Source organism: Drechmeria coniospora, chromosome 02, assembly GCF_001625195.1.
Source record: "Drechmeria coniospora strain ARSEF 6962 chromosome 02, whole genome shotgun sequence".
Taxonomy (NCBI): domain Eukaryota; kingdom Fungi; phylum Ascomycota; class Sordariomycetes; order Hypocreales; family Ophiocordycipitaceae; genus Drechmeria; species Drechmeria coniospora.
The window spans coordinates 4,032,804-4,055,038 of NC_054390.1; the positions used below are offsets into that span (position 1 = coordinate 4,032,804).

At 51.2% G+C, this 22,235-nt stretch overlaps 6 protein-coding genes across 6 annotated transcripts; 4 read left to right on the forward strand and 2 right to left on the reverse strand.

Annotated features, from left to right (window-relative positions):
• Positions 1-1,844: 1,844 nt before the first annotated feature.
• Positions 1,845-2,108, forward strand: DCS_04237 (uncharacterized protein; the record flags this gene model as incomplete). Its single annotated transcript, XM_040801549.1, has 1 exon — positions 1,845-2,108. One exon carries the CDS (start codon positions 1,845-1,847, stop codon positions 2,106-2,108), a length of 264 nt encoding a protein of 87 aa, XP_040656582.1.
• A 947-nt stretch (positions 2,109-3,055) lies between these two features.
• On the reverse strand, positions 3,056-4,209 carry DCS_04238 (uncharacterized protein; the record flags this gene model as incomplete). The annotated part of the gene is made up of 2 exons (XM_040801550.1): positions 3,056-3,976; positions 4,036-4,209. The coding sequence occupies 2 exons, from the start codon at positions 4,207-4,209 to the stop codon at positions 3,056-3,058; spliced, it is 1,095 nt and encodes a 364-aa protein (XP_040656583.1).
• A 358-nt stretch (positions 4,210-4,567) lies between these two features.
• On the reverse strand, positions 4,568-6,877 carry DCS_04239 (serine/threonine-protein kinase Sgk2; the record flags this gene model as incomplete). Its single annotated transcript, XM_040801551.1, has 1 exon — positions 4,568-6,877. The coding sequence occupies one exon, from the start codon at positions 6,875-6,877 to the stop codon at positions 4,568-4,570; it is 2,310 nt and encodes a 769-aa protein (XP_040656584.1).
• A 3,419-nt stretch (positions 6,878-10,296) lies between these two features.
• DCS_04240 (uncharacterized protein) lies at positions 10,297-12,564 on the forward strand (the record flags this gene model as incomplete). The annotated part of the gene is made up of 1 exon (XM_040801552.1): positions 10,297-12,564. One exon carries the CDS (start codon positions 10,297-10,299, stop codon positions 12,562-12,564), a length of 2,268 nt encoding a protein of 755 aa, XP_040656585.1.
• Positions 12,565-18,005: 5,441 nt separating this feature from the next.
• Positions 18,006-19,364, forward strand: DCS_04241 (uncharacterized protein; the record flags this gene model as incomplete). The annotated part of the gene is made up of 1 exon (XM_040801553.1): positions 18,006-19,364. One exon carries the CDS (start codon positions 18,006-18,008, stop codon positions 19,362-19,364), a length of 1,359 nt encoding a protein of 452 aa, XP_040656586.1.
• A 96-nt stretch (positions 19,365-19,460) lies between these two features.
• DCS_04242 (uncharacterized protein) lies at positions 19,461-21,932 on the forward strand (the record flags this gene model as incomplete). Its single annotated transcript, XM_040801554.1, has 5 exons — positions 19,461-20,858; positions 20,910-21,431; positions 21,507-21,512; positions 21,592-21,795; positions 21,867-21,932. 5 exons carry the CDS (start codon positions 19,461-19,463, stop codon positions 21,930-21,932), a joined length of 2,196 nt encoding a protein of 731 aa, XP_040656587.1.
• Between the last annotated feature and the right edge of the window lie 303 nt (positions 21,933-22,235).

The window sequence follows — 22,235 nt, forward strand, 5'->3', positions numbered from 1 at the left end:
GCTGCGCGGTACCAGAATTGTGCGTACATGGATATTGATGTTCCGCAGTCAAGACTGATGACAGGAGCCAGTCTGGTTGCCCAGTTTCCAAATACAAGGAAAGCTCTACCGTAGAGACCACGCGTTCGATTTCCCCAGGTAGCTTGGTCGAACCATTCGTTCGCAACCAGCTGACATTTGGCCCAAGCGAGTGCTCGCCCAATATATCCCAGCAGTCTTCCATTTACAGGTAGGAGCTGGCAATACCTTCACAACAGCGACCCTCTCCCGTCGCGGCGGATCACTCTTAAGAACCATGTCTCCACCAACAAAAGCGGCGGTACAGAAGCGTACGGCATTGTTTTTGTATTTGTAATTAGAACATGCGAGCCACAGCCATTCTCCGTTGACGATGGCAATGGAGAACGAGTTGCGGCACGACTTAATCCATTGTTTAGCCTGCAAGACCCACTGTGTGCCTCGTTTTCTTTCCACGTTGATTGATATATACTGTAAATGTATCTGCAGCAGTACGATGCGCGAGTACAGAATGGTAAAAATGTGGGCATCCATGAATTCGGCCAGGGCCTTGAGAGGGCTCGTAAAGCGTTGACTAATTCCATCATTCCTACTCCTGCAGTCGCTAGAGATGGTGCTCTGGGTATTCGCTCTCAGTGTAATGCTGTCAACCCTCCTTCTCTTCCTTCACCCCCCCCTGGCTTCCTACAATAATAATCTTTCAAGATTGCGACAGATTGCGACGGATGTAGAGTTCATACCTCAGGAGAGCTGCAGTTTGGGGGCTAAATTCTGTCTTTCAAGACGTCTCTCACATCCGCCTCCCATATTGGCCCAGACCTGTTATTAATACATATAGAGGCCGTTCAGCCCTCAAGCGGACTTCCCCATGCCATGTGGGCCCACGTGCTGTGCCAGACACAACTTGTAGAGTAGGATACGAGCTACGGAATAACAGAGTGAGGAATATTATAGCTGCTAGGGCGCTGGTGGCTAGCTGTAGGACTGGTAGTTATTAGTAGAGTGGTGTACAAGTAATTGAGAAGCGCCTCCTCCTCTTACGTGGAACTGTTTGCTCGCGTTATATATAGGCAGCCTAGTCACAAGACCCGTATGCCTGTATGCTTCCTTACACCACAGGCCCTCAGCACAATTGTTCAACCTTCTGCCTCCCACTCAAGACCATTCAAGGCATCGACTACCCCCCCTGCAGTTAGTATATTCCCGTCCCAGCAACCCTGAATAACGGCTCCGCATGCGAGTTGGTGTACGTTTGGGAACTTTGCTCTCTGGAATAGGCCGTGCACTTCATCCTCTTCTAATTCTGCATAGGGTTCGGTATCAGCCATAATAAAGCGGGACGTAACGGCACCGTACAAGCGGGTTTCTCGGTAGACGATCGGGTCAAGTTTGCCAGAAAAGTCGAAACCACGAGGAGGCAGTCGGGAGGGACGGCAGAATGGGCAACTGTCGGCCGCCAGCAGCTGAGGTGGGTGTTCTGTTCCTACCGGTGACTGGTGCTCAAGCTGGCAATCAGCCATGGGGTGCTACCGGCGGTGTAGAGTTGTCGGGAGCAGACACCAAGACGCTGCTGATTCCTCAAGTCTATCGACAACCCTCACCGATCGGTTGCCGGTCGCCTCGGGTTGCAGATACCCTGCGGAAGGGCTGATACTGACGCGGCGGCCCGCGCTCGTCCCTGTTGCTGGCACGTCGCCATTCGAAGTTTGGTGGGGATTTTGTTGCTAACCGGTCAGCTCCGAATGGGAGCAGCTGCTGGCAGCCTGCGTTTGCGTCCCGCCCGTGGCCGTTGATTTTCACGTCGAGCCCCGGGTCGCGGAGCTGCCATGGTCCTGCGCATTTCCGGCAGCCCAACCGTCCGGGACGTTGGCCGCTTCGATCCCCAGCAGGCCATGGGTACGTCAGCGCTGCCGGATGGTCGCTTTCGATCAGTCTGGGCCAGCAGCTGTCGAACGACTTCACGCGGTTCCTGGCAACCGCCAATCGGCACGAGTGCTGCTGCCAGACCAGCCGATCCGACGGCAACGCTGCATTGGCTCCTGGGTGAGAGGGAAGCTTTGGGTCCCGCTTTGCTGTCCTCCGGGCCTTGAATTATCCCGGCTTGCTCATGCACGGCGGAGAAAAGCTTTCGCATGCGATTGATCCGAACAACAACTGCTCGGGCGGCAATGCACGTCTTGCCTTTGCCAATGTCAGCACCCACCAAAACGACACAGGTGCAGGGCACATGCCCGTCGCACCACAACGCTGGCCATCAAGGGCGCCTTGTAGGTCCTTTCAAACCTTGATAGCACCGCCTCATGATGGAAAACGGATTCCCCACCACTTCGTGTTGACTTTTGCGAGGCTCATGGACGACCACCACATCGGAAATGAGCTCGATGCCCTCCCTTCCGTGCGTTGGTGGTATCCAATGGTGATGGACAGTCCTGCATACATATGGCAGCCGTGCGGGGTAAGTTGGCTCGTTCATCTCACGAGTTGCTTGCACATAAGCCATGGCCTAGGAGCTGTGATTTGATTTCTCTCCCACAATTCGCATTCTACAATCCTCTAACCGCGATAATAAGTATAGCTGTTCTTCACCGCCCCTGAACATGTGCCGCCTGCTCACATCGACCACGCGCTACTTGGGTTGCCCCGAAGCATGCAACAAAATCTCGAGAACTCTCGTCACGGAGGGGTGCCCGCAGTTCGAGGAAAGCTCCGTTCCTTGCCCCATTCCAAAAGCAGTACAGCTTGGTCAAACGAGGAGCAGGACCATGTGTCCGAATCACAGGGACGAAGGCTACAGCGATCCTAATACTCGTTGAAAGCAGTTCTTCGCTCCGAACGCAACACCCCCAGAAAACGTCACGTGGCGAAGGTGGACTGTCACAATGCCGTAGGAGCTTCAAGGGGGGTAGAGTCGTTCACGAAGCGAAGCGACAATTGTCAAGGGCCTCAGCTAGGCCCAATGAAGGAGGGTATCATGCATTTCAGAAGAGTCTACGTAGTGGTTTGTATGTAACGAAATCGACACGCAAGCTTCGGGCCCTCAGCATACCGGTTCAATCTCTGCCTCCCTCCACTCAAGACCATTCAAGGCATTGACTACTCCCTCTGCAGTAGATATGGTGCCGTCCCAGCAACCCTGAATAACGCCTCCGCATGGGAGTTGGTCCACGTTGGGAAACTTTGCTTTCTGAAACAGATCGTGCACTTCGTCCTCTTCCAGATTGGCATAGGGTTCGGTACCAACTATGATGAAGTACAACACCGAGCCTAGGGCGAAGACGTCATCCGATTCAACTGCCTTGCGCTTCCAATTCCAACCTGGCGGTTGATATCTTGATCCTGGTGCGACGAGACGAGCCGACCCAGAAATTGAGCAGCCGGCGAAGTCGGCAATGTAGAGATCTAGTTGTGCATTCAACAAGAAGTTGCGCGGCGTGACGTCGCAGTGAATGACCTCGGCCGCGTGAACGACAGTCAAAGCCCTTGCCGCTTGGACTGCCCACCGTCGTCGAAGGTTCGCAGGAACGTGCTGTACGTCGCCCGTGGTCGCTTCGGCGGTTGTTTTGACATACCCCTCGAGGCTTCCGTTCTCCATGTATTCCAACGTCAGGCAGCACGAATCCGGATCCCAGTGAACGAGTTGAGGGACGTGGGAGGCATCGTTGAGGCGCTTGTAGACTTCGGCCTCGGCTCGCACACGATCATGATTTTCCTCCTCATTCTTTCGGCAATAAGGATTCGACTTGGGGTACTTGACGATGTGGCCCGAGGTAAGCAGTTCAATGTGCGCCGTGCTTCCCTCACCGATCCATCTACCTTTCGTAACATAGTATATGGTGCCATCGGGCACGTCGGCTGGAATTTGGAAGGCTGTATCAGGCCAATTCGGTTTCTCTTTCCGTCGCCACGGTCCTGGGATAGGCACATAAGTAATCTGTCGCGGGCCGTCTATATGTGCTGTCTGCAGGCGTGTGTTAGGATGCCCCCATCTCCAGATGTGGGAATGGACGTGACGCTGACCTTGGACGGCTGATGCGGCTGCTGCTTGTGGGATCCGATCATAAGCCGTGGTGCTCCAGGTTCTCCGGCCAGTATGCGTGAGATGAAGTTCCACAGAAAAGCGCACTGGCTACAAATGTACCGCCAAAGGGTATTCCATGCTGGTGTAGAGAAGTGCTTAGCAATAGAAAGCATTGTATGGGATGATATTGTTTTGAACGAGTGGAGCTGCACTGTAGGTGTGTTGCGCCTGTGCTGTGCTCGCCCCGGATGTCACCAGCAACGATTAGTCATCTCTCCTACGCATCAGGAAAGGTATCAATACGCTGTGGGAGGGTTTCCCGGAGATCTGCCGGGTCGCAACTGAGTCATCTCCAATTGCTCCAGATCTCGCAGAAGAATCAACTCTTCAATGCAGGCGAACAGCACAGGCAACGAAGGCGTACGACGTTATTTACACGTGGCGTAGTCCCGCTTTCGCACTAATTGTAGCATCACTACTCGGGCTTGCGGGAGCGGATAGGTCATGCTCACTAGAGAAGCCAAATGTCTTCTACATCTCCCGGATTGATCCATCATACGCTGCAATAATAGGCCCGTACAGTTGATTCGGATCTCCAGTAGGAGTTCCAAAGTTCATCCTCTCATCCTCGTCCAAGGGGAAGAGGATCTTCCTAATCCTTAAGCAGAGGGGCTTGATAGCTTCAAGGGCGTCTGGAAATTCACCCATAATCGCTTCAAGCCCATCAACCGCCATATCGCCTGCTTTAGTCCTCGCAATGTCCTTGAAACTTCCGACCTCCCATTTCCTTAATAAGCTTTCCCTAGGCGGCTTCCGTTTGCCGGAGAAGCCATTATTCCATGATTGGCGGGCACACATCCAAAGAAGGACGTAGAAAAATGACTCAAGATCGTGGCGATAGGTATGATCAACCTTGCGCAGCACCTCGATAGCCATAGACTGCATCGTGCCCGTCTGGTGTCGTGCACCGCTCGGGCTACTATCTTTTACAATGGCAAGGTCAAGGTCTATAAGCATTCCTGAAAAGCCATTTGCTTCCTTGGGATTCGTAATGATAATATTGTTCGAGGAAATATCCCGATGGAGAATGCTGCCAGCTGTGTAGAGTGACTGATGAGCCCTGATTGCGTCGCGCATTGATTCCAGCAGTTCCCTTATCGTCTTGTAGTTACTAATGACACGGCCGGCTGGCGAAATAATGAGGCATGAGTAGATCTTATTCTCCCACAGGTCATTACTTTGCGTATATAAACTCGGCTTAGTCTTGGCGACAGAGAACTGATTGTTGACCTTGCTGGCTAGCTTTGACGTTTGATGATGGCTCGAGCGCTGCCTCTTGGATCTAGACACATCGGATGTGTACTCGGTCGATGATTCGCGCTTGTTGCTTGATGTCTTGCCCGCTGCAACCGATGGTAGATCATTCAAGTGAGCATCTTCATCCTGGAACTGGTGATTCCGGAACCGGTGACGTTCTGAAAACTGGAGACCCTTGCGCATATCTGCAATAGTAGTAATGCAACAATACGCAACTGCTCTTGCCACCCCCTCAACGCCCTTCTCTTCTGCTAGCTGTAGCTGTTGCACCTCAAGCTTCCGCTTGTCCGATGCCCAGGAGAACTTTACAACATGATTTCCGGATTTGAAGCACGTCGTTCCGCGGCAGACAATGGCCTTCTGCCTGACTAGTAGCACCCCCAGCTTGGCTGTCATTTCATTGCCATTTGTATCGTCTACTGTAATACAACGATGCCAATCCCCTCGCTCGATGAATGTGTCCAGGCCCATTGTATCGTCATCCATTGTAGCATACCCAACAATGGCGCGCGCAAACTTTTCGGGCTCATCGTGAATGTCGAATGGCCCTGAGCTGTACGGCCCGGATCGGTCGAAGACCCAGAGCTCCATTATGGAAGCGCAAAGGGTGAAGCCATGGACGAATCGGCGCGTTGGTTGATCGGCAAAGACGCCTCGAACATAGCGTGTAAGTTGGAGGAGAGTTGCCTTGAACTTGCTTGAATCATTCGACTTCTTTTGTTCCCCAACAACAAGGACCTGCTTATACTTGAAACTACTCGTGCCTTTTGCCGGTATCTGAAAGAAGAGATCCATCTGGCCTTTTCGCTCCTTGAACTGGTTGGCAGTGTTGGTTGTGTGAAGCTTGTATGGCGCGTTGACCAAGGAGCGCTCTTCCAACAAGCAAAGCCAGTCCCAGACCGGTTTTTCGTCGGGAATTGCCGGGAAACCTATCCATTTCTTTCCATCATGCATCGCCATCACTGCCTTTTGCATCTTTCTCTGCTCTGGGCGCCAGTCCTTTGCGTTGAAGAACTTATCGCAGAAACCCGCAACGCCGCGAAAGGTACAGTCCTTTGTCTCAAAGAAGAGCTCTTCTTCGATAATATCGCGCGTTTCGCTATCGGCAAGCCGGCTCGAGCTTGTCTTTACTGGTGTTCCTTGGAAAGTCGGGGCAATGCTGGATAGGGGAGACGTGCTGTGGAAGGTTTCGATCGTATCGAAGACCACTTCCCAGACGTCAATATCGGGAGCCTTGTCGACAACGCAACATACAAGAGGGCGGAAAAGTTCGCTGCTGAAAGGCCCTTTTAGGATGATCCGATATAGGGGAAAAAGATCATCGGATAGGGTCTCGTTTCCGGCTCTAGAACCAAGGTTCAACGCAGCGCCGGTATCGACCAGCGTCAAAACAATGCTTGCAGTCGTGTCTTGCCATGATCGGTCGGTCTCGTCGAGGGTACGTAGCTTGTCGTGGAAGCGATCCAATGCATCGTCGAGCGGGTTCTTCGAGATGACTTCAATTTCCAGCGCCGTGAGAGTCATTGTGTGACAAGACACAGACCGGAAGGCTTGAGAAGGCTGGAGTGATGACGTTACGATCATGTGACGAACCAGGCGCGACGCGACGGAAACCATGAGTCAGCAAGCATGATTGCCTAATGGCAAAGTGGAGACAAGGGGGATGAACTAAGTACGGAGTACTCCGTAAGTACGGTGAGCAACGGAACAAGGATGATGCGAGTGGCAGCCTTCGTTCATGGTTGACAATTCTAAAGCCAACGATGGTCAACACGGCCGGAGAACTGGATGGAACTCACAATTATTAATTACCAGACGAATTTTAAGCCTCGAGACACTGAATGATGTGGCATTCACAAGTCAAGCTCAAACGGTGATCACGGCGCTGTCGGAAAACTGATTTTTCCGCGCCGAACACTCGACTGCAAGAAAATACTGCTGGGTGATTGGCTCGGCGCAAGATATTTAAGTACCCACCTTTAAATACCTACATATGTAATTACAGCGCAGTACAGTACTTATTTCAAGAACACCGTACGGAGTACTCCGTACACGTACACCTACATACAGTGTTTGTTACCCTACCACATGTGCGCTGCTACAAGTACAATACTTGCTTAATGTGCATGTAAGTACGATGCAGGTATTAATCCAGTACGGGGTGCGAAGCACTTGGTCCTTACATGTAAGTGCCGTGGTTGTAGGGCGTAAGTACTTGCAGATTACGGAGCACTTGCTTGTACTTGTGTGTACTCCGGAAGTGCCCAATTATGGTACTTGTACTCCGTACTCCGTATAATATACTCAAGTACAAGTTCATGAACTTACCTGGAGACATCGGATCGCCGCTGAAGAGATACAAGGCTCGCACTGGCACCGCGGCAAGATGACCATTTATGCATTTATGCTGCATAGAGCCGGACGCCATTTCTGCACCTCTGTACCGGGCATCATCCATACGTGTAATTGCGTCCGTCGGCCCAAGTACGGCGTAAGAAATACAAGTACGTCTAAGTATGTGAAGGTTACAAGGCAGTGACACATTGTACACCTAAGTACATGTACATGCACGTTGCCGTGGTCCTCCGCATTCAATACCTAGTGTGGAGTACGTAGTAATTACGGAGCCCTGTTTATCTACATGACTATTACTTGTACTTGTAAGGAGCACACTGCAGTATATGCAAGTACTGTACTCCGTACATGTAGGTACATATACTTGTAGTTACATGTACTTCGTCAGGTGAGTGCAACTAATTAAGTACTCCGTACTTGCTTCTAATTAATATTATTACTCAGCCTCCGCATCGATCGACTTACCCCTGACTCAGAGTCCCCGCTACTATTGGCTGAAGGAAGAACGTGGAAACCTGGTCGGAATCTCTTTGACTTCTCGTGCCTCACAGGGAGGGACCGATCCTGCGCTTTGAGAACAAGATTGAGAATTTTGGTACTCGCTTTCGTATTGTACGATCTTGCGTCGACTATTTGTTCCGAAAGTGGCCGCTTATTTATTCGAGCTGAATCATGTGCCCGAGGCGCATCGTTGTCGTTCTAGGGACATGGAACATCCTCTCAGTCGAGCTAACCCCTTGGGCCCCGATACCCGACCGCCAGGGCAACTGTGTTAATCTCTTGCGCCCCAGGTATTAACCCAACCACTGGTGCAAATAGTTACACAAGTACGGAGTACGGACCTTCACTTTGATGACAGGTCCAAGTGTCAAGCTGCCTAGGGAATCTAGGTGCAAATCGTACTCTTAATATCGCAATTTGAATTCAGCAGTTCACACTTCTTGTCCAGCTACTCACTGGAGTACCTTCTGTTGTTTCCAACAGCCTGTACCGTGAACTGCATAACAACGATTATCGCTACCGCTACTGGAGGATTCAGTAGCATAACAACGTTTGGACCGACAGCCGGTACAAGCACGATTCCACCTCCGCCTGGATGTACTCCGTACGATCAACCGCTTTACACAAATCATCGTAACCCTTACAGGTGGTGTAATTACGACCACTACCTATGGGCCGACGCCTGGTACAAGCGCAATCGGGCCTCCGTTAGGCTGCACTGTAAACTGCGGTACAACTATTATCGTTACAGCTACAGGTGGATTTACACCATAAGGACATTTGGCCCAACCGCAGGTACTAGCACAATTCCACCTCCACCAGGATGCACAGTAAACTGCTTTACACAAATTATAGTTACCGAAACTGGTGGGCTTGTAACGTCAACAACCTACGGACCGACTCCTGGTACTAGTATGATTTCGCCTCCACCCGGATGTACCGCCAACTGCGTAACGACAATTGTTGTTACGGCTACAGGAGGATTCAGCAGCATTACAACATTTGGAACAACAGCTGGTACAAGCACAGTTCAACCTCCACCTGGGTGTACTGTCAATTGCTTTACGCAAATTATAGTTACCTTGACAGGTGGTGTAATTACGACTATTACCTATGGACCGACTCCTGGCACTAGCACGATTGGACCTCCCCCTGGATGTACAGTCAATTGTGGGACAACTATCATTGTAACAGCCACAGGCGGATTCAGTACGTTGACGACATTTGGACCAACAGCAGGCATTAGCACAATTCCACCACCTCCTGGATGTGTATAGTTTGGAAGCAGCTAAAATGCTGACTTATGCAATCTCATCTCACTAATCGAGGCAACCCCTCCTACGCATAAAGAAATCTTGCCATTCCGGCAATTCTCCTAGATAGATAATCGTAATCTTAATACTGCAATTTGAATTCTTCAATTCACACTTCTTGCCCGGTTACTAACTGGTGCACCTTCTGCTATTACTAAATTACTAAAAACCTGATTGATTCCCTGGTCCGTGCGATTCTTTTCCTACTGCCTCTCTGCAAGTTGCAAGGATTCTATAAAGATGAAACAGACGACTAAGGGCGGATCATGGCTGCGCCCTGTAATTGCTAATCTGAGATGTTGGCTGCTATAACAGGCTTGTACTTATCAATGGTTCGATATTACTAAACTTGATCCATTACAATTACACCACTAAACCTCTCCAGGAGAGTCATACAACGCCACCCACTGACCCCTACACTAACGCAAAGGGCGCAAGCGGTTGTTCTCAGAGCAACAATACCGCGAACGTCTTCTAATAGCATATCATGTTGGGCATGTTCCTCGTATCGCTCCATAGCAGGGCAGGCAACGTATTGTAAACCGTACCAGCATGAATCAGAGCTCTTGATTTGCGCCTTAACGTGCATAGTTTTATTATTCGCGAGCGGTACGGGTTATACGTATGCTGAATGTGTTGAGCGCTAGAAAGATGCGTTTGAAGATAAGCGATAGACGCACTCTTATGTAAATAATAGTAGTGCCATGCAAGGATCGCGATTTCCAAATTCATTTTAAAATCATTCGTTGTTGGTCGGAATACCTACTAACAATTATGATAATATACCAAACTCGTCTTCTTCTCTTCGGCCTTGTGGCCTCGGTTGCCGTTGCTATACCTCGAGCCCGTCTAGCTCCTTTACCTACCGGCCCCCAATCGAGCGTCGATTTGCACAAGGTCCAGCTTATCTCCGATATAGCTATAGGACCCCAATCTCTCCCTGTCACTCAGATTGCTCCGCAGGATAGGAAAGTCGAGCCTAGGCTACCGTTCCTTAGTAACGATTTGCAGAAGCGAGATGATACCCTGCTTAAATTCGATCTTGACGTTTCGAGAGCGGAAGCAAAGGAGTACTCGACATTCATCGAAGACTTCCGTACGGCAATTAAGAACGAAAATCCTACTGTCGCCGGCCACATTCCCGTACTCCCTTCGGGGGATAAGAGCTGCTTCGAGGTTAAGCTATATAGCGCCAATGGACCAATAGTTACGCTAAGGCTTCAGAAGAATAACCTCTACTTAGTTGGCTATGGGGTGGAGATGGGTAATAGCGAGACATGGTTTCGCTTCCAGAACGAAGCCGGGAAGGGCCTTGGTGATACTGACTTAAGATTTACTGGCGACTACCCCCAACTCGAGAAGTATGGAGCTGATATTAATCGCAATGGGCAGGAGTATTATAGAACGTCTAAGCTTCTTACTCAGGCCGACCTCCAGAATGCTGTTATGGAATTATCCAAAGGAAGCCTAAAGGATAAGTCCAAACTCGCTAGGTCATTGCTTGTTATTATCGAGATGGTACCCGAATCTATCCGATGTAAAGCGGTTACGAAGTATATTGAGAATGTATGGGATGGGTATGAAATGTCAAACAGAATTATAAAGATGCGAAACCAAGTCGCCGATCTAGAGACTAATTGGGATTCAATATCGGCCGCGGTAACCGATCCTACACGCGATAGAAAAAGCCTTATCGCTAAGTTTGGTGCTGGATTCAACCCGGAAAAGGTGCTCGGCGTAGCGAAAAGCCAGGACAGTTTTTATAAAGCTGGAATTGGTAGGGATAGTAAGAACAAAGGTAACTGCAAACGCGGCATGGGATCTTGTATTGCCAGGAAGCAGTCGAAGCAGGAGCAAGCGCAGGCGACCGAGGAGCACGTACAGTCAACAGTGAAGCAAGCGCAGTCGAACAGCAACAGCAAGAGCAATAACAACCAAGCTGACGCTTTTTCTAAAACCGGCACTATGTACAGGGGAGAAGGTACTCGTGTAAAAGTAAGCGGCTTGAATAATATATGCAAACGTCGTGGCGGCATTGGCGTTGGCTCAGGCCACAGCTCGGGCCATGGCAGCGCAGGCCACGGCGCAGGCCATAGCGCAGGTCACGTAGGCGGCGGTAGGAGAGTTCAAGGTAAGGCTAACACGGTAAGCCAAAGGTTCAAAGACCAAAGATTTCGAGACCATTTTATGTGCAATGGCATACCCGAAATTGGCGATCACCAACTTGAAGAGGGTGCGGAAACTATCGTTGACAACCTCAAGCCCAAGACAGGACAGGAGGGTTCTACTGGCAATGCTACTACAACTTTCGTTGCGACTACTAACTCCCAAGGTACGAATACATCCCTGTCATTAAGTGGCCAATGGACAATAGACTTTTTTATATGTTTCTTGCGTCCGGAGGATTTTGCATTCCGAGACCAAGTCTTCTTTTCCGGCAAGAGGACAATGCGAGAAGCCTCTGGACAGCTAGTCATATGCGACAAGTCAATTCGTTCCAATTGTTACTACCCTACTGCTCTGCAAGGCTGGACTCCAAAAGTAGCGATACGCGTAAACAGGGATACGACCGGAGGCCAGAATACTACTCTAGAAACGGGATCCGAGGATACGATAAACATCCATAGCAACGAACTTGCTACTATTGTCCGTCCGGAAACTTTTGTAGAAAAGTTGGAGCAAGACAAGTCAGCATTCCGACTAGAGTCTGGACAACTGGTTATCTGCAATAACAAAGGGAAAAACTGTTCCGCTGCCCACTCAGACGACGCTTTTATTGAGGAAGGCGTGAAGAGCAACCTTGCGACTGTCGTACCGCCGGAGTCGTTTGTTTTCGGTTTAGAGAAGGGAAAGGTAGCGTTTCGGCAACCGTCTGGACAGCTGGTTATATGCAACGAACAGTTCCAAGCTTGCTTTGCTCCAAGCGTAGGAGATGGCCGGCCTTCCTCTGGAGCTACAGAAGTAGTCCGTCCTTCCTCCGAAGCGACGGACAGAGGTCATCTATCCTCTGAAGCCACAGAAAAAGAACGTCATTCCTCATAAGCGGCAGATAGAGACCATGATTTTCGAACCATTTTTGGTGGCGTGTTTCACTGTTCTAATCGCTCTCCTGGTAGATATAATGTAGGTTATTCAGCTTTGTGAGAGTCATTCTGTAACAAGACACAGGCTGAAAGGCTCGAGAAGATGAGAGTAATAACATTAAGATCAAGTGACAAACCAGGCACGATGCAACGGAAACGATGAGAAAGCATGATTGTCTGATGGCAAAACGGGGGTAAGGTGGAGCGGGGGTTGAACTACAGTAGGAACAGGACAAGGATAACGCGAGTGGCAGGCTTCGTTTATGCTTGAAAAATTGCAAGACGAAGATGGTCAACGCGGCCGATAAACTGGATGGCTTCAACCACTAGCTGAAAAAATTGAGCCTCGAGGCACCAAATGATGTGGCTGAAGCAGTCAAGCTCAGCGGGGTCTAGGACGATGACGGAAACGTGGTGTTTACGCGCTGAAGCCTCGGATGAGACGCAACGCTGGCAGCGAGGAAATACTGCTCGGTGATTGGCTCGGCAAAAGGTATATAAACACTTACTGTAATTCCAAGCGCATATACATGTATTTTGACTCTGTACGGGGTACTCCGTATGCTATTACTGCCAGACGCAATGGGTTTACTAGAGAAGGCGTGGCGAGGTCTAGGAGCTAGAACGCCAGTTATCGGTAGTTACCTGTAACGACGAAGGCGATGAGTGCATTGATCCCTAGAGAGCCTCCCCTTCCTGCGTTTGGGGAGCTCTCATAGCTTTTATAGTCCCCTTCCTTCTGTCAGTCGTTGCCTAGTCGCGTGATCCGCGCTTCTAGCATTGTGTCTCCCGACAATTACGGAGTACTGTGCAAGTAATTGTAATACAAGAGCTTGTACTCCGTACATACAAGTACATGCACATGGAGACATCCGATCGCCGCTACAGGGGTGGAAGGCTCGCACTGGGACCGCGGCACCATCACGATTTAGTATGGAGCCGGGCGCCATTCTACACCTCTGTACCAGGCATCATCCATACATCCATAGGCCCAAGTACGGAGTACTTAAGTAGAAGCACAAGCATTACTTACGCCTACGTAAAGGGTGGTGCATGCACGCTGCGCACTGTAGGGTTAAGTACATGCACATGTCCGTTTGCCGTGGGCCTCCGCATTTATTTTTTATTTTGGAGTAATACTTGGAATACTTGTTCTTGCAATTTGCAGAGAGGCAGTGGAAAGTGTATCGCGCGGACCAGGGAATCAATCAGGCTGTTACTAACAGCAGAAGGAGCGCCAGTCAGGAACTGGGAAAGAAGAGTGGTTGGAGAATTCAATGTACGATGTTCCGTGTACAATGTGCGATTCTGATGTGCGATTTTTCTACCTAAGAGAAGCACTGGAAAGACAGAACTATTTAGACACAAGACGTAATACTGCAATGAGTAAAATAGAGATTGCACAGATCAGCAGCCCAGCGGCTATTAGTATTCAGTAAGCAGGTTACGCGTCTCTAGGTATGCAACTTATCCGTCTATGTAACTGGTTGGTCAGTACTGTTGGTCGGTCGATACGACTGGTTGGTCGGTACGACTGGCTCGTCGGTACGACTGGCTCGTCGGTATTACGGTCAGAGCATATTGTTTTGCTTCGTTGGTTGTTGCTTACTAGCTAGTCGAGAAGATAGGGGCCACGACCGAATACCCCGAAAACGGACAGGTGCTGAAATAGTGTGTATAACCCGTTTGATGTCGATAGACGCACTCAAACTGTCTGAAACAATGGCGTGTGGGGTGTTGGCATATTGTACTGTATTGTTCCACTGCTTTCCGGTCTCTCGGGGCTACCATGAAGTTCTGGCGTACTGTAAAGTTGTGGCATGGTTTGTGATGAACAACAATTCAGCCACATGGACTTTTGGGTTTCCATCCAATGCTCGCCATGTCGGAAGTCCTCCTGTTTAGCTCCGGTTGAGCTGGGGACGGGCTAGGAACGGTGGCATAGCATCGAGCCCTCCGTCACTGTCGAGCAACGGCGGCTGCATTACCGTTTAAAGGCGACGATACCAGACGCGAGCTTGGCTGCGAGTCTCACCAAAGACAACAATGAGCTAACAAAAGTTGCGGTGTGTTACAAACGACCAACGGGGACAAAACCAGCTATTATTGCTCGATTCTGCATGTCCCTGTGTGCCAGATGATGGTCGTCCTCGTCTTGGTCGGCCCAATTTCACGAGATTTAACAGCGGCCTAGTATCCCACTTCTATCTTGAAGTTCGGTATATATTCGCTGAAACGAGCGCACAGGAACTGGCAGATAAATGGTGGTGCCTGCAACAGCATTCGATGATGGCCGTATATTAGTGTACCGTCTGTACTGTGCTGTAAGTGCGCCGCCCTATAGCGGGGTGGCAATAGTGTCGATTCACATTGTAGTACGGAGTAGTAGCGCTACCAAGATTGAATCGTCACTACGGAGTACAGCAGTAATCGCGAATTTCGGATACCTACCAGTACCGTTGTCCCCTTGGGGGCCCTATCTGTAGGCGCACTGTGCGATGTACTTGTACACTGTACTTAATCTGTAATACTTAGTACTTAGGTAGGTGCGGCGTAGTCTGTGCGGAGTACTCCGTATGGAGTACGGATAATTATTGTGGTTCAATTATTACTCGAGTATTCCGTACTCTGTACTTGGTGCTCCATGTACTTGGATGTATTAATACTTCGGACTCGTTGCTGGGTTGTTTCGATGATGCATATGATGCATATATGGTACCTAGCAATTAATACTTTGGTAGCACTCCGTATTAACTCGCAGGTAATTACGTAGGAGGACTCAATTCCCTTCACCCAAGGTCCCTCGACGGCGTACTCCGTGAAAATAGTGTCTTATCCCACCTATTTTTAAGGCCATGTCATACTTAGTATGCTAGTGTCAAACTGGCACATGTCCTGTACTTGAGGCTAATTGCGCTGCAGTTTATCCTATGGAGCTGCCCACGGCGTACTAATTTCACTACACGATTCAGATGTCAACATGCATATTCGTATCGCTGCCAGCAGACATAAGTACTGTCTGCACACGTCATGTGACTGGGCTGCCTAGTTGTACATGTACTCAAGTACATGTTCTTAATTATCACAGCAATAGACGCTTGCAAGGCTAGGAGACTGTTTCTCGTATGAGGATGAGTGGTTCCACAGAGATGAATGCTAGTCAAGTACATGTATTTACTTACTCCGTACTCCGTCTCCGCAGTTGTACTTGAGTACATGTTCTCCGTACCATACCCCGCTAGCAGTCTCTCAGCAAGTCCGCAGCGACCTGGCAGCTATGGTGGGGTGGCAAAAGTGTCGATTCACTCTGTAAGTAGTAAGTACTTAAGTAGTTAAGACTCGTAAGTACTTAAGTAGTTAAGACTCGTAAGTACTTAAGTAGTTAATGTTACGGGGCGGCGCTGTAAAGACAGGGGCCGCACGTATCTGTGATATTCAACGATCCATGTCTCCTCCACTAATGTACAAATATCGTGTTCTTATACCCTTGTGCGCCCCAGGCGCACGTGACTTAGCAGCATCGCACGTGATAGTGCTCCCTTGCTTTAGGCGCGCTAGCGCACGTGACTTAGCGGCATCGCACGTCATGGTGCGCCCTCGCTCATGTAGGGGGCCGCCTTCATCGCCGCGAGCCGTTGCTTGGGCAGCGCCCAAGTGAACATACGGGGTGTAACCCCTAACAGTTAAGACTCGTAAGTTCTTAAGTAGTTAAGACTCGGTACGGAGTAGCGCTCCCAAAATTGAATCATCGTTTTTGTCCACTGTAATACTTAGTGATCGTAGCACCCAGACCTAAGTAAGTAATCACTGTGCCTCCTACACGGGGTACACTCCCCGTGTTTGACAATGGCATCAGTTGCAATAAATATTTTTTGTTTTTGGGCTATTTTTAGACATATTCTTGACGAATAAACTCGACACATAGGGTTCACGATAACCTCAAGTCCAACTGTACTGGCGCCGTTTGGATTTTGGTGCCATTTGCCGATAAACTCTGCCACTGATTCCCACGGTATACGTGATAGGAGGAGGTATCACGGACTGGGTTGCGTCGTCATCCAGCATGGTGCAGCGACAATGCGCCCGGCTGCTGGGCTATGGCCGAACACTAGGCAAGGCGGGGGGTCCCCAAGTGAGAAAGTTCCAGTCTGTCCTTTTCCTTCTAGTCCCCAAGTCTTGACTAAACCTGCCCGAGTTTCCTATCGAGTTTCCTCTCGCAGCAGCCATCGGTAGTTCCCAACACCGCCACGGTGGACGAGGTAAGTTGCAGCCGGATGCGAGTCAGCGGTGTCGCCGCAGCAGCGGTCTATTAGTCGCCATCTTGGCCATCTTCCCGACGTATAGCAACTAGACCAGAGATGGGAGAAAGTGTTCTTGACGTGCGACTCGTACTCGGACGATTCCGTATGCTTCATCGACCATTGCCTTGGTACGCCGTCGTTTTGCTTAGGGAACCTGTGGCGGCAATAGCGGAGCTGGCCCGTTTATTGCAAAGTGGAAATTGAGGGGGTACTAGTAAGTACTTACATGTACAAAGTCCTCCCTGCCGAGAGATTGTTCATACAAGTACTTACTGTAAGTACTTACCGTGCAGTACTTGTACTTAGGTACAGTAAAAAGCGGAGAAAATGTCACAGGTTTAAAGCTGGCCACCTAACCGGACCAGGCAGTCAGCATGTGCCAATATGCTGCATTCTCAACTTCCTCGTTAACAGCAGAACGGAGTACAGTACAAAACGTCGTGCCACGATATCCTGTCATGCCGGCCCCTAGCCTCCCTTGCCCAGAAAAATGGATTCGTAAACTCTGCTCCGGGCTTCCGGCGGTGATGATTCAATTTTCAACATGGCTGCGGGCCACCCGTGGCCGCCGGCGGTTCGTTTTGGACAGATGATATTATATCGGAAGCTACGGAGTACGTGCACACCCGTCACCAACGCTGACAATCAATTCATCTCGGATACTGGCACCGGCTACCTACCCGATTGGGTTAAGCGGCAGGGGAGCCTGCTTGGCTGGCTCTCATTCTACGACAAGGGAATGCTTGCCTGGCACGTCCAAGCCGCACGTAACAGTTCTGCTGGCACCCTCACTGCTCTCAGCTCATCCACCAGCCGACCACTATGAAAGACGCCGGCGGAGGCAGTGATGCAACCATCATGAGATACACCACATCAACGTTCACGCCATGCCTTTGCACCTTGGGCCCCCGCGGCCAATTAGACTTGCAACGCTCCCTCGTTGCGACTCGAAGATGGTGGCTTCATCGTACTGCGTCGACTATATATACCGAGGTGTCCCCCTATCGGTTCGTAGATTGGCTCATGCTTACTCAGGAAGCGGTTCCAAAGAATACTACAATAACTCGACGTCCTCGCTTGGCTTGCTTCGATCCATACCATGGCGAACCACTCGTTTGCCCTTCGTCTGGCCTCCTTCCTTTTCTGGTGTTTCCTTTTCAACCTTGGCCATGCCACGGCTGCCGAAGCCGGCGTGTCTCTCGCGTCGGACGTTGCAGGCGGTCTGCTTCATCACGACACGCGGTCCGACAAGAACAAGGTGCTTGTCGCCAGGGTGCCACCCGAGATCATCACCATCGATTCCGACAGTGACGGCGACGATGTTTTGCCGTCGTCGGGAAGGGATGGTGTTGTCGACAATAATCATATCGATACTCGGCCTGGCGGTCCACCCCGTAACATCGGAAATCACGGTACCATCAGCACCGAGCATGTCGTAAGCATCAACGACATCGAAGAGGTTACGTCGCACATTCGTCCCGGCCGCCTCACGAAGCTATTTCGCATGAAATACGCCGAAGGCGTGAAGCGAAAACTAACCGACGCCACCTTCGAGGCCGCGCGGATGAAAAAGGTATCGCAGATTGTCGTCTTGGATGGCAATGCGGAAATGGTGGAGGACATAGGGAGGTACCAGGCGCCGCCTGGTGCGGGCGATAGGAAGTTCAAACTGGTAGCGCCGCATGCGGGGGAAACTCCCATCAACTTTCGTACCCGCGTGTTGATTGGGATTGGACAAGATGCCACGGGAAAGGCTCCTACCGGCGTTTGGTTTGTCCAGGGGGAAGGAAATGACCTCGTCGGTGAGTTCGTGGGCTACGTCCAGGCTTGTGAACGAGGCCATGCTACCAGGGAGTCCGGGGAGAGGGGCAGGTCAAGAAAGGTGGACGCAGTCGTCCGAGAGAACAGGATAGAACCCGGGACAGCCAGGAGGGTGGTTCTGTTCGAAACTGGGCAGCGTGCTGGCAAGGGATCATATGGCCTAAGTGGACCCAGCTCTCAAGGGAGCAGAAATAATCCCATCACCCTCCCGGAGCAAGCCGATGGGACGGCGTCCAACAACCGGCTCCAGTCGGCGAATCAGGGGCAGCATGGTGCCGCCAATGGCGGAGCAGACCAGAGCAGCTCTCGAGGGAATAGCAACAGACCTTTGGTCCGTCCGGGGCAAGCCGATGGGACGGAGTCCAGCAATCGAATCCCGGGTGCCAGCGATGCGGAAGTCGACCAAAAAATCCGGAATCTCCTCTCCGCCGCTGGTGGAGTGGCTGCAGCCGATGCTGCCTCGGATGCTGCCGACATTCGCCACGAACCCATCGAGGTTACGTGGAATCATGTGAAGCAGGTGAGGGATGATATTCGCCTCGGCGGCACCCATACTGAAGTACATCGCATTACTCCGTCCAAAAACCACGGCCAACTCATCTACACGCAAGCGATGATTCAAAAGCTTGCGGACTAAGGATTCGACATGGTCATGATCATGGACAACAACGATGTCGTCAAGGCCGCTTTCGACAAGTTCAATGCCAATAGGGTAAACAAGATTCGAGTCGTCATGGGAGATCAAGATCTTTTTAGACCCAACGACATAACGAACTCGTACTACCTTCGCAAGTTCTTGGAGGCTACCGAAGGAGATGACAACGGGAAAAATGCACCGAAAAAAATCCTCGTTACTCAGGGTAAGGGCTACGAATTGTCCGAGATCATGATTGGGAAAATTCAATTCAGTGAACGACGACAAATGGGCATAACAAAAAACAGGTCGGCGGCCGAACTACACGCTTCACTCGGCGTATCACGATACACGGCGGGTAAGATGAACACGTCCGAACGAAGCCTGAATCGCATCTTCAACATGGGTGGGAAAAGCACCAGGCGACAACGTGGGAGGCCTTATCCGGCAATGGATCAAGATGTGCTGGATGTCGCGCTCGATGAAGAGCCCGCACCGAACCAACAGCACGCTTCCGCCAACACGAATGCAGGTGAGAATGTACGGCTGGAGCAAGGACCGCCGGCTCCAGCCGAGGCGCAACAGAATCCAGCCGAGGCGCAACAGCACCCAGACGACAGCCCAGCAAAGAAGAGTAAGCTGATCGAGGTAGCACCTAAGAAGATAACGGATCGCTTGTATACTCTTTCGGCATCCTTTGATTTAAGAATGACGCACGAAACGCTTCAGGACCTGAAAGCCCTGGGAGTTGACACCATCGCATTCCGAGATATGTCCGACAAGGTATTTTGGACGGCCCTGATTGCCTTGGAGGCGAGGATGAAGGTCATCATCCCACACGGCTCTTCCAATCCCGACGCCCACGTCGCCAATGCCCTTCTGGAAATGCAGTACGATGCCGTCCTGCTCTTCGACACTCAGGGGGACCATGCGGCAACGGAGAAGTTCGCAAGGGAACTCCAGCCAAAGATGCAAGCGCAGGCAAAACATGTTCCCATTGTCGGCGATGCCGTCCTCTCCGATTCGCAAAGGATTCTCGACTTCATGGCCTTGAAAATCTCACAGAACTATGGCGACAAGACGCAGGCGCCCAACATGGTCATCTCCAAGGTGCAAACCATTGTTGACAACGCCAAAAGGGTCCGTGAGGAATGGGTGAAGATGAAGCATGCGAATGGCCAAGGCGCCAACGGTGCAGGCCCTGGCAAGAAGAATACTGTATGCCGGAGGAATGGAGAATGCAAGCAGGTCGATGGCGACGCCATGCTCATCAAGCACCCGGAGTCCGATGGCAAGGAGAAGGAAGCGGGCGAGAAGGCACAGGCAGATGAGCCGAAGAAGGCGACGGAGAATGATGCGGCCGAGAAGCCACAACGACAACCGCAACAGCAGCCACGGCCGGGATATAATAAGAAAGTTGCCGTGATCGAGCATCTCGGTGGCTGCATACTGGGTCTTGCCTCGAACGCCATTTATTACGAAGCGCAGAAGAACAAAGTAAGTTGCTGGCCGAAACCCATGCCTTGCCCGATACTCACCTCGTCCTAGCCAAAGGAGGAATCGAAGCAGCTGGCGCGACGGGGCTTTTGGGGAGACGTCTGGCGCGGAATAAGCAAAGGCAATCTATGGGAAGTTCCCGGCCTTCTTAAAAGTGCCGCTGCGAAGCCGCTCAGCGAGGAAAACCGCGTCGCCTTTTTCAGGTCCGCCGGCGATCTCTGGCAGGCGATCAAGGACATCCCGTCGTCGGTGAAAAGCTCTCTTGGCAACGTCGCCACTGCGGAAAACCTTGAGGCTTTTGCTAAATCCGCTGTCGACTTCATTCACGGCGTTCGCGATATTCCGCACGCCGCAGCCAGCGGTGCCAAGGACGTTGTCAGCGTGGAAAACTACGATGCTTTCGCAAAGTCGTTGGTTGACTTTGCCAAAGCAGTCCGCGAGATTCCGGGAGCCATCGCGGACGGCGTGGACGACCTAAGACAGGCTCCAGGCGATATTGCGGTGGCATTTCAGAAGCTACCTGGACAGCTGGCCAAGGCATCCGGAGAGTTCATGGGCCAGTACGATAAATATGTAAGCTTCCACGCCACGGCCACTTCCGGGCCACCAGCATATGTGCTTGAACAACGCTAACCATGGGACAACTAGATTCCGGTACGTGGTAGTGCCACGACACGAGTCGTGTCGGGGAGTCGCATCGGCGGCAGCATGCTAACGCTTTGGAAATTTCTAGGTGGGCTCCGACGGCAGGAAGATCCTAGACTCGATTTTCTTGAGCATGCCGGTACGCAACATTCACCTTCCATTCTCCGGCCAGAGGATTGGAGACGCCGTGGAGAATGCCTGCCCGGCTTTGCTCAGCGCTTTCATCGAATATAAGGAAGCGGAAAATGCAGGACAGGCGGAACGAGGGCGACAGCAAAAGAGAGAAGTCTCGGTACGTTCAACCTACTGCGGAACGGGGAAGCCGATGGCAGGCCCGCATGCTGATATTGCTCGGAATCATAGGGCGAGCTCGAGGCATTCAGAAAATCCAGCAGCCTGGGGAGACGACTCCAGCTCACCCCAGCATGAACACCTAACTCACGCAACGATGTCCTTCCAGCACTCACGGCCTCGAATGGCATGAAAACGCTCGGTTGAAACGCTGGGTACTAGACGATGGACGCTGGCGGATGATAATGTTCACCCGCCATACCAGGCCAATGATGGGCAGCTCTGTCTCGTCCGTACTGTATTTTGTAGCAGTTCCATTCACGAAGCCGCGAGGAATTCGCTATGCAAGCATTTCCTTCGCCATCCGACCCCGTGCAGCACGCTTCGGCATTTGACGAGCCTGGCGATAACTGTGTGTTCGCCGCTTGAATGCGGAGCAGT